Raw genomic sequence first — 11825 nt, forward strand, 5'->3', positions numbered from 1 at the left:
AGAGCTCGTGTTTCACACGTCTGCTTCTCGCATGCCGTGTAAAACAGGACCTTGAAAGATTTAAGAGAGTCATTAGGTGGCAATTTCTACATGGAATTTTTCATAGACTTTGAGGCATTCTTGACTTTCAAACAAGACTTTAAGGTAGATTTTGTCTAAATAAAAGAAAATGTCTCTTGTGATTTTTGGCAACAAAATCTGATAAAATGTTCCTTATCTACATGTCAGACTTGTCTGGCATATTTTACATGGGTAATGAGGTGGACAATCCTTTTATATTATAAGTACAGCACTGCAGCTTGACATTTGCTACAGATGCAGAACCCTGTAATGTTTTATTTTATTTTTTTTTTTTGCAACAAGTCATGAACAGAACAGAATGCTCTCTGATTACAGTGCAGAAGTCCTAAAGAATTTTTTGTTGTGTCTAGATAACCGAAGGCTTTGGACAAAGCCTTTTTATCAGCAGATGGTATCTGAAAGCCCCCCACACAGGAAACAACACAGTATTTTCAGCAACAATCTTAACAAACTGTTTTACTGACTGTTGTGCCGGAGATAAAACACATCTGTTCTTGGAAATTCTCATCCTGCAGATTTTTGTGTTAGGAAAACTGGTGTCCATTTACCAGGTTAAGAGCATTTTATGACAATATGCCATTCCTTTGGGGCCAGAGGTTGACAAGTTGACACAACTTGTCAACTTATGCAAATACTTTTAAGACAGTAAGATACTTTTTTGAGTAACAAATTAAGATAATTCTTATTCGAAATAACCACTTTAGAAAAGGGTGCGTGATTTCTTGTTCATTTCAATCACATTTGACATTTCATTACATCTCAAGTATTCTACAAACAAATTAATCTCCACTGTGATTGGATCAGTCAACATGACCCACTTTGAACATTTTTCATAGCAAATCTATTCCCCCACTTAAGAAAAACAATGTGTTTAATAGGGGCCTTTAGCCCCACCAACAGGGGGGCTTTTTTACCCCAAATACTATCCTTTCACTTATTGGGCAGTTATTACACACACACACACACACACACACACACACACACACACACACACACACACATGTTGGTGTGGCTATCATTATGAGGACTCTCCATAGACAATGATTTTTATGCTGTATGAACTATAGATTCTATCCCCTACCCCTAAACCTAACCCTCACAAAAAACTTTCTGCACTTTTACATTTTCAATAAAACATAGTTCAGTATGTTTTTAAGTGATTTAAATTATGGGGACACTAGGAATGTCCTTATAAACCACATTTATAGCATAATACCCTTGTAATTACCAGTTTGTAACCTAAAAAAAAACACATAAACCTGCACATACAAACACACACACACACACACACACACACACACACACACACACATATATATATATATATAGTCACTTTTAACAAAACTGAAAATGATAAATTACTATTTTGTCTCAAAATAAATTTGATAATTTCCAGGATATTCATTAGTTACATAAATTAGCAACACTTTAAAAATGATTAAATATTGGATCAAATTACCTCAAAATCAACCTTTAGACATTAATGATCTCATGAAACAGGAACATTTTGCATTCTAGAATGAAACAGGTTTTTAGGAAAGTCCTGTGGTAATTTTTGATGCTGTTTGGTGTTTTGGGAGTAAAATCAAATCAAAGGAGCCTTTTACCCCATGGAGCCATTTTACTCTACTATGATTATGGAGTGATATATTTGAGCAATATATAGACATATTTTGGAGCATCCAAGCAAATAATAATAATAATAATAATATTAATAATAATATGCTATATTATATACTGTATATATTACCCTAGACAAAAGTAATGTTATGGTTCATGTTATCAGCAATTGTTTTATTCATTTTGTGAGTACATCATACATTGAAATTCTATAGTTCAGTAATAGTAATAAATTAGCTTGTTAAATTTCTGTGTGATTTTACCTTATTATAGTTGAAATGTTACAAAAAACTCATGTGCATGTTCTTTTGGGGGATTTGCATTGTGGATTTTGAGTAATTTTATGCAATACTGAATGTCAAGTGCCATCTGTCAATACATAGCACTTTAGTCACCTAAATTTTGACTAAAGCATATGAGATTTCAGTGAATGAAAACATTACAAATGTGTCTATTTCAAATGTTAGAGGTGTAGTCAACATTTCAAATGTCAGTGTGTCCAAAAGTGGTTACAGTAGCTTCACATAATATACATGTTTTGATTTTGCACTCTTATTAGCAACACAAAAATTGGCAATAAAAAAAAACAAAAACAAAAAAAAACAGAAATCTATTAGATTCTTATGGAAAACATTGCTGCTTGGTTGCCTGATTTGGGATTTCCTTCACCTTAGAAAGACCTTCAGCTTCCTTCCATTGTAGTAACACATGATTCATTCGGCAATTGTGATGTAATTATAGTGCTTGCAGAATAGAATAGAATAGAACAGAACAGAACAGAATAGAATAGACACATTTCTTTTTCTTCTTTTTGTACACACATTTCTGTAATTAATATCGCTCACCACTTACTGTAACTTACAGACACCAGTGACATTTATTTATTTATTTGGTCATAGATTTCAATGTGAGGTGTGCTTTGCATTTTATTTTATTTTTTTATTTTTTATTTTTTCAGTTTAAACATTTTAAGAAATCTAAGATTTAATCCTGATGTTCTATTGGGATTGACTTTACTGTATCTACTTTTAGGGAGTCACATTGACCCCAATGATGTGTCAAAATTATTATATTTACTATATATTTACTTTAAATTAATCCCTTATTTTCCCTTCAGTTTACTGCAATATGTTCATCCGACTCCCCCAGTAGGCAGATAAAACTCAAGCTTTAAAGGGTTAGTTCACCCAAAAATAAAAATTCTCTCATCATTTACTCACTCTCATGCCATCCCAGATGACTTTCTTTCTTCTGCAGAACACAAATTATGATGTTATATCTCAGCTCTGTAGGTCCATACAATGCAAGTCAATGATGGCAAAAACACTGAATCTCCAACTAGCACATAAAGGAAGCATAACAGTAATCCATAAGATTCCAGTGGTTTAATCCATATCTTCAGATGTGATGTGATAGGTGTGGGTGAGAAACAGATCAATATTTAAGTCCTTTTTTATTTATTTATTTGCCGATTCAAATTATTTGTGCATATCGCCACCTACTGGTTGGGGCTGGCCAAAGGTGGCTTTTATGCTGGCTTTATGTGATTGTTGGAGATTCAAAATTCTGGTCACCATTCACTTGCACTGTATGGACCTACAAAGCTGAGATATTCATCTAAAATCTTCATTTGTGTTCAGCAGAAGAAAGAAAGTCATACACATCTGGGATGGCATGAGGATGAGAAAATGATGAGAGAATTTTCATTTTTGGGTGAACTACCTCTTAAATCCTCTGATGAATCTATAGGTAGCTTTGGAATTTTCTGAAATATCATTGTAATCCAATATACAGTAATACTATATATATATATATATATATATATATATATATATATACAGTATCATTACAAAATCTTGGAAACAAGGTTAACATTTTAAGATCAGCCCCTATCATATTTTTCCTTTTTAAAGTAATGAACTATTCCATAAATCAAAACACCTTGTCATAATGACATAATTCTTTCAAGAAGTGAACTCTTCTAGGACACTCAAGAGTCTCCTCTTTGTATTTTATTATTTTTTAATGTTAGAGTTGACGCATAACCTGCGGACACAAATTCAAGTGGTGTTAATAATGTATTGACAATTAAAATCTAAAAACAAACAGAGAAAGATAAATATGCTAGGTAAAATAAAGACAAAATGCAAGGATTTATGTCCAAAATGTATATATTTGCTAATAAGGAAAAGTTGGAAACACAGGTGAGGGGACAGGCCAAAAATGACATCCCCATCATGAAAGATACAGAAAAAATATTAAATAAATGTTGCATTTTTGTTTATGTGGTTAGAGAAAATGTCTATATTAATACATAGTTGGCATCAGCTATTCATTGTTAAAGTCATTTTTACACATTTAACGACATATTTTGAAGATATCTAGTCAATACTGAAAACTCTGGACTTAAAAATCTGCTTTACTCTACCTTTATTGGTTAAATACTGCACTGCATTTTACTCCATGCTGCAGTTTTAAAAATTATTTTCCTATTTTTATTTCAAATGTTCTCTTTTTTTTTTTTTTTTTTTACTTTTTTGATCAATTTGTCTGTTTAATCTATATTTTCTACTATGTTTGTTGTATGTATGAAATATGCTATACAAGTAAACATCCATGCCAAATTCCGTCACAATTTCCTGAAAACCAACACGTTGCCTTTCATCAGCATTGGCAATTACAAGGTAGCCACCACCTCAACACACACACTGAGTAATCTGATACAAATAAACCTTGATATGTTTGTTATGAGGCTTCCAGAGAATCAAACCAACAGACTTAACTGGAACAATTTACAGGATCATTCACCTGATTACAAAAACAAAACAAAAAAAAAAACTGCCCTTTAATTGGTGTGGCCAGTTTTACCCTCAGGTTAAAATGAGAGAGATGGAGTTGAGGAATGTCAGGCTGTGGCCTTGGAGGAGGAGAAGTTGGAATGAGAAGTATATATACATATATATATATAAATACACATCACTGCGTGCACACTGCACAGGTTTGAGTCAACAGAAAGCAGTGTGAGTGGACACATCCCTACAGCTCGGAGAGAAGAGAAGGTATTATAATGATCAAATGAAAAATGATGAGTCAAATATTATACTGGGATTATCCCCCCATTTTGTATACATTTTTTGGATATGCTTATGTTTAAATAACATTAACATAATTTTAACATGTTAACATGTTATTTGCTGTTGTTCTTTACAGCTAACTTGAGCAGACATGGCAGGTGGGTCAACTGTCTTTATATGTATTTTTGAATAATTTATGAGTATTGGGTATTTGATGTATGAACTCTTTTCAATCAACATTAAGATTTTAGGTTAAAATCTAAATGAATGTATGAGAAAAAGCATATAAATTACAATGTGTAGGTGCTGTAATTGGTCAAATTACCTTTAAACTTATCTCTATTTTTAATCACCTTTTTGCTTTCACTACTTAATTTTACTGTAAATGGTCCTGCAATGTGACAAATTAATGTTTCAAATTATTATTTTTATTATATATATATATATATATATATATATATATTGATTCTGGTATTTGGTATTTGTTCTCTTAACAGATGACAGCTATAAGCAGGAGTTCCTAGAGACCCACAACCAGTACAGGAGAAGGCATCAAGCCTCAGACCTGACGATAAGTGACGAGCTGTGTAGCTCTGCTCAAGAGTGGGCAGATCACCTGCTGAGCATCAAAACCCTTAAGCACAGTGACACAAAGAATGGGGAAAATGTGTATTATTCCTTTAGCTCTGCCACCAAGCAGCTCACAGGTAAAATCTGCTGCTTTGTCTGCAAGTTTTATTCAAGATTAGCATAATCACCATTTTATTTCTTTTTTTCCAGATTAACATGAACAAGGCAATGTTTTATGGAAAGGGCAAGAAGAGTGTACAGCTAGCTTCTCCATATGACAACAGTGAAGATAAGCTAGGCTTTATAGTGACAGTGAACATGACATTGATCATTGACAATATTAAAAACACATGATAATGACTCTCTCAATTTTAGTTTGTATGAGTTTTACAGTAGGTGTAGAAATACATCAATTAATTTAAAGAAATATAAATGTAATGCAATCAGAAGTTGATACTTTTAAAATGTACTTTTTATTTACTTATTAGTTTTTTGTTTTATAGCTATTTTATGTCAGAACAAATTCAGCCTTGTTTCAGTTTCTCTTTTAAGCAGATCTCTTTGGCTGTCTAATTAGAATTTGAATTTTATTTTCCAGTTATGCAAAGATGTAATTGCACATTGCACATTGTGAACACCTGAGTGCAGTTATTTTGCATTTGCTGCATTTTTTTGAGAATCTTTACTGTGTTTTAGGGAAAGAGGCTGTAGAATGCTGGTACAGTGAGATCAAGGATTACAACTTTGAAAAACCAGGATTTCAATCCAATACAGGTCATTTTCATTTAAAATTGTTCAGATTGTTGATTTCAAAGTTGATGAAATAAATATATATATATATATATAGTGACATATTGAAATGCCTTACTATTTGACATGTATTCTAATCTCTGTATAATTGCATATATCACTGGCAGGGCACTTCACCCAAGTTGTGTGGAAATCTACAACAGAGGTCGGAGTAGGAATGGCTACTGATGGAAACACTGTTTTTGTTGTTGGTCAATACAGCCCTGCTGGAAATATAACCAATGCTGGTTACTATGAGAAAAATGTCCTACCTGCAGCTGAATAATTAAAACAAAGAAATAATGTTTGCTTTCTTTCTTATTGTTTTACATTTCTCAAAATGTAAATGTGAAAGATACAATACATTGCAATCATATGCATGTGTTTCTAATTTTAATACTCAAGATAATATTTGAACATTATGAATAAAAATTTAAGAATTTCAAGAATTCACAAATCTTTGACAATTTTCACTTTCAATGTTTCTTAAACAATACAACATGATTCATATCATTAATCTGTATGTTTACTGGCTCATAACAGAAATTAAATGTATTTCTTTAAAACATTTCTTTTGCATGTTAAAATGTTGTAAATTACTGGAAAAATCATGACACTGATCTACAGTACTTTTAATTGTGTAATATTCCAAAATCCTGTTACACAGTTGGCATAAAGATCCAAATAAGAAGCTTGATTACACTTCCTTTCGCTTGATTATTGCTGTACACAGACCCATCCCTAGATATTTTGTCACTCTAGGCAAGACACTTTTTTGCTGCCCCTCCTCGAAGGTGCTTCCATCAAATTTAGACCTAACTCTTCACACACATGCACACACATAAAATGCCACTACATCCCTGATGGAGTACACAATAAAACATAATGCAGGACAGCAAAGTGAAACCTATTTGAAAACTAAAGACAAGTTGCAGGCTCAAATCACCGAAATATTATGAGCTTCTCAAAAACACGTTTTATATTTAAATGCAAATAGCCATCCATTACCATAGTAACACTGGTAACATGCAAGTGGTAACATGAAATAAAGCACAGCTGCAGAAATTTGTTTAACTTTATGAAATCTTGCATTTCTTCCTATCTGAAAATGCACTGCATTACGATCTAAATGAAATAAACGAGGAACCTTTGTTGACTATGGCATCTTGATGAGAACTGGCATAATGCCAGTCAGTGTCGGCGCCAGGATGAATTACATAAGGGGGCATTTGAAATTTCTATGGGGGCACACATTCACTTTACCATAACTGTACTGTAAATTTACCAAATATTCACAGGGTTGTGAGGGTTATTTTTGAAATGTATTCCACTACAGATTACAGAATACATGCTGTAAAATGTAATTTGTAACATATTCCGTTAGATTACTCAAGGTCAGTAACATATTCTAAATACTTTGGATTACTTCTTCAGCACTGGTAGATTTTTTCACTTGTTTTGACTATAAAAACTCTGCCAGTACAGTAAGACAAAATACACGTTAAATATCTTATGCAGTGTTGTTTCTAAAGCAAGATAAATCAAACTGATCTTGTTTTAAGGATTTTTTGATATTTTTACAGGAAAACAATACAAAAATTATCATCACGAATATGACTTTTACCCTAATATCAAATGTCTTACTAGAAAAAACCAACGTGAATTTTCTTGATAAAAAAATATGATCGTGCCTGATAACATGTGCATGTAAAATGGCTAGAAATAGCATTTTAGCTTAGCGTAAAGCTGACAATTTACACAAGGTTTATTTCTATTTCTTCTGCTCCAAACTTACTTCAAACTTACTTCTCTGTCTGCTCGTATGAATGTAACACATCATAAGAAAGTGTTTCACCGCTGTTCAAATGCACTTTGGATCGCATCATTTATATGTATAAATGTTTTCCATCTGAAAGGACTAAACATTAAATGAAGCAAATGACAATAAAATGCAAAGTAATCTCTTCAGTAATCAAAATACTTTTTGAATGTAACTGTATTCTAAATACCAATGATTTAAATTGTAACTGTAGTGGAATACAGTTACTTATATTTTGTATTTTAAATACGTAGTCCCATTACATGTATTCCGTTACTCCCCAAACCTGTATATTCAAATATTATTTACACTTGTTTTACCCTGTTAGAAAATGGAACAATATCAAGCACAAGATCGTTTAAGAAACAGAGATAGAGAGAATTACACTAGTGGTGATCCGAAAGGGAATTTTCCAGGGAGGCTGACATGTAAAGTATTGGTGCAGTATTGTTTGATCAAACCAATGAAAGATAGCAGGTTTTATTAGATCTTCCTGAAATCTTAAAATAGTTTTGATAATTAAAGATGTATTTTAATCTTTCCAAACTCCAACTATTGAGCGGAGCCTTGTCTTGAGCTGTCAGCCTCCTCTGGCATTCATGCAGTGATTAAAACTCACCTTGGCTACCGTGTATAAAAGAAAAATAATTTAAATGCATATCTACACATTATACTATATGTATGTATTCAAGTTATGCACATTACAAGTTGAATTTATCAAAACAAATGTTCATTTTATCACTTTAGATGTTACGTTCAGTTTGAATACATTTTTGAGGAGACTCCTTGCCTCATGTGATGGACCGCCAATATAATACAAAACTTTAGTACTGTTATCACATGACTGCTTGTTGCTATTGTCAATGTCGCCAGTAAGTGAGAGAAGGTTCAAGTTTAAATCCCGAAAGAGCATACTCCAATAAACCAACTAAAATCGCAAATGTACAGCAGTGGATGTATAGCCTTTTAGGCACTGGGAGTTTTTTATTAAGTGATTTGATTTACTTGACATGCACTGTACTGCGCTATTATCATTCCTTTCATCACGTTTGTCTTTCAGCAGGTCAAGACGGTTTTCTGTTGGCAGACCACTTGTCTGTGATGTAAACAGATTGCAGCCAAATTTTTAATATGAGGAGCAAGCAGAATGGAGAAATAAACTGGTCCGAATATGCTGCAGTGTGTGCTTCTCATTTCTGAAATTGTGCATCCTTGTTTCCTTTCCTTGCTTCCTAGCTTCTCCCTCTTAGGAAACAAAGGAAAGGAAACAAGGAAACAATCAAAGCAAGACAGATTTGTAAAATAGATTGTCCTGCTCACTCACGTGTCACTTCAAAGTGCCGTCTCTGCACAGCTGCATTACATTGGAGCACTTGCTGTTATGTTGTTGCGTAGGTTCTACTGGTTGTTTAGATCAGTGTTACTATCAGAAATAATTAATAATTATTTCTTTAGTTATTAATTAATATTTAAATTAAATAATAGAATCAAACTCATTAAAACCTCATACAGGGCTCTAGTAAATGTAGTGCGCTACGTTCAGGATTGGGTTTGGTTATTAGCAATAATTAATAATTATCAAAATAATTATTAATTATTAAAATCAATAGAACATTGATGAGAATCAATGTTAGCTTTTTTAATCCTTTAAATCAACAATTATCAAAGATAATCATTAATTGTTAACATCGATGAAACATTGATTAAAATTAACACTAGCTGATTGATCCTTCAAATTCAACAATCATCAAAGATAATTATCAATTATCAAAAATAAATAGAATATTAATAAGGATTAATATCGCCGGGGCACCACCCTGGAATCAGGGACTAAGATAGTATAACAGTTTCAATATTAGATTGTTCTCTTAGGAAAATCGGCATCCGAAGAATATCGAACTTCGAAAAGAAACAATGAAGGCTTGAATCCGAGCACTGACATCCTCTGTCAGCATTTGACACAGGTGTATGCAAACAAACCAAAACACTTCTCTTTGAAATATAAACAAAGTTTATTTATGCAGTAATATCAATTAATAATTAAGACAATGCAGTCAATAAACTTCCGACTTACAACTACAAACTAAACAGTGATATGATTAGATATGGTAACCAAAATAATCCTATAACACATGGGAGAAAGGTGTGTGTGAACGTGTGTGTGTGTGTGTGTGTGCGTGTGTGTGTGAAAGGAGTAACGCACAAAATGGCAGACGTGACTCTCGTGGAGAGTACGTCACGCGAGATGTCCGGCCAGAGAATATGGCCGCAAAAGAGAAGCCAGCTAATGGCGTCTGCCCGTTTACCGTGTGTCTCCGCTTGTACGATAACTTAGGGACAAAGCTGAGCTTTATCACAAAGTTATCTACTAGCCAAAAGTGTGTGCAAGAATGTTCGTGAGGGGTCGCGTGTGTGGTTAGTACGAGAGAGAGAGAGAGTAAAGTGGTGGCACCAAAGCCGGTTTCGCGATCGTGGGAGAAAAAGCAGCTGTTAGTTTATCACTCAGAGACGCGGTAGACGGCTTTTAAACCACCCCGCGGTCTTTGGTTCTTTAATGGATAAACTCAGTTTGCCGGTCTCACCCTCGATGGTGGAAATACACAACAGTCCAATGTGGTTGGACTACAACACAGCAGATCTCATTCGTGATAACAGTACATTACAGTAATACCTTGAGTATTATTAGCAGCAATGAGCGGACTCGGCGGTCCGTAAACTGTACAAGCAATAACCTTGATACACATGAATAACACACTATAATATTCTATCTCTGCCCAGACGTAAACCTCTTATTTGAATCGTATGAGGACGTAGAATGTGTGTTCATCCATCCTTTAACTCCGATTCGGTTCCTCGAGGCTCGGGTGATGACGGGAAGCCGTTTCCTCGCTCTGTCGGCGGGTGGTACGGCTGCTGATTCTCGGCGAGCTGGCGGAGAAATCAGCGACATCGACTTGATTGAAGATGGAAGAGAAATCTTTTATCTCTTCACTTCTGCAGGCAAACGGATGAAGATGCGGATTGCTCAGCGGTCTCCTTCGGATCCGTTAGAGTGTTCGGTGGAACACAGAGTAATCTCAACTCGTCCAGCGAGATGGAGATTGTATGGCCACAGTTTCAAGTCGGACGTTACTGCCTTGTGCCACAAGGCTACACCTGAGAGCAGCGATGAGCTGCGTCTATATACGGCGAGCAAAGTTGCTGGAAGCAAATCCCGGAAGCATCTCAGAGGTATTTCTACTCCTGATGACGTCATTGTTGAGGGCGTTCTGACGTGTGCCTCATCCAATAGGAGTTGAGAGTTCGATCCTTTAGTGAGCAAGACTTCATGGGATTTGTAGTCTGTTTTGTTTGATTTTGGCGCGGTTTTTATCAGTAAGATTTATGACGGAGGCCTCAGTCAGGCTTTTAAGACTGTTATGCCTGCCTTTGTCTTCTATCTGAATACATGAGGCCCAACAGTTGAAACATGATTAATTTATATTTTCATAATAAAACCTAATAATTCAAGATTCACTATTAAAGTATGTGACAAATAAGGTTTAATTAAACCATAATGTTAAAACAAATTAAAACTGTGCATAAGATGTGAAGGGGGAGGAGGATTTATAGGTGTGTCAGGTGCTTCGACCAAAGTCTTCAGCATAGGGTGCTCCTGTCCTTCCTCTCTCAAACTTTCTCGGGAAGCTTCCTTTGTCCTCTGTCCTCGCCTCCTCAAGGCGCATTTAGAAGCTTTGTCTCGTTTCGAAGGCTGGTGCCAGGTAGGATGCGTCCTTTGTAGACAGCGGTATTAGGGTTGCTGTGGATCCTTAAAAAGTCTTAAAATGTCAAATTCAGTTTTTCAAAATTTAAGGTCATAAAAAGTCTTACAT

At 34.5% G+C, this 11825-nt stretch overlaps 1 protein-coding gene across 1 annotated transcript; it reads left to right on the top strand.

Annotated features, from left to right (window-relative positions):
* Window positions 1-5268: 5268 nt before the first annotated feature.
* On the top strand, window positions 5269-6420 carry im:7150988 (Golgi-associated plant pathogenesis-related protein 1; the record flags this gene model as incomplete). The annotated part of the gene is made up of 3 exons (XM_051657531.1): window positions 5269-5482; window positions 6042-6119; window positions 6263-6420. Coding segments are annotated over 3 exons (450 nt in total), but the record flags the coding sequence as incomplete, so codon positions are not given.
* Window positions 6421-11825: the final 5405 nt, after the last annotated feature.

This window comes from Myxocyprinus asiaticus, chromosome 27 (genome assembly GCF_019703515.2).
Source record: "Myxocyprinus asiaticus isolate MX2 ecotype Aquarium Trade chromosome 27, UBuf_Myxa_2, whole genome shotgun sequence".
In the NCBI taxonomy this organism is placed as follows: domain Eukaryota; kingdom Metazoa; phylum Chordata; class Actinopteri; order Cypriniformes; family Catostomidae; genus Myxocyprinus; species Myxocyprinus asiaticus.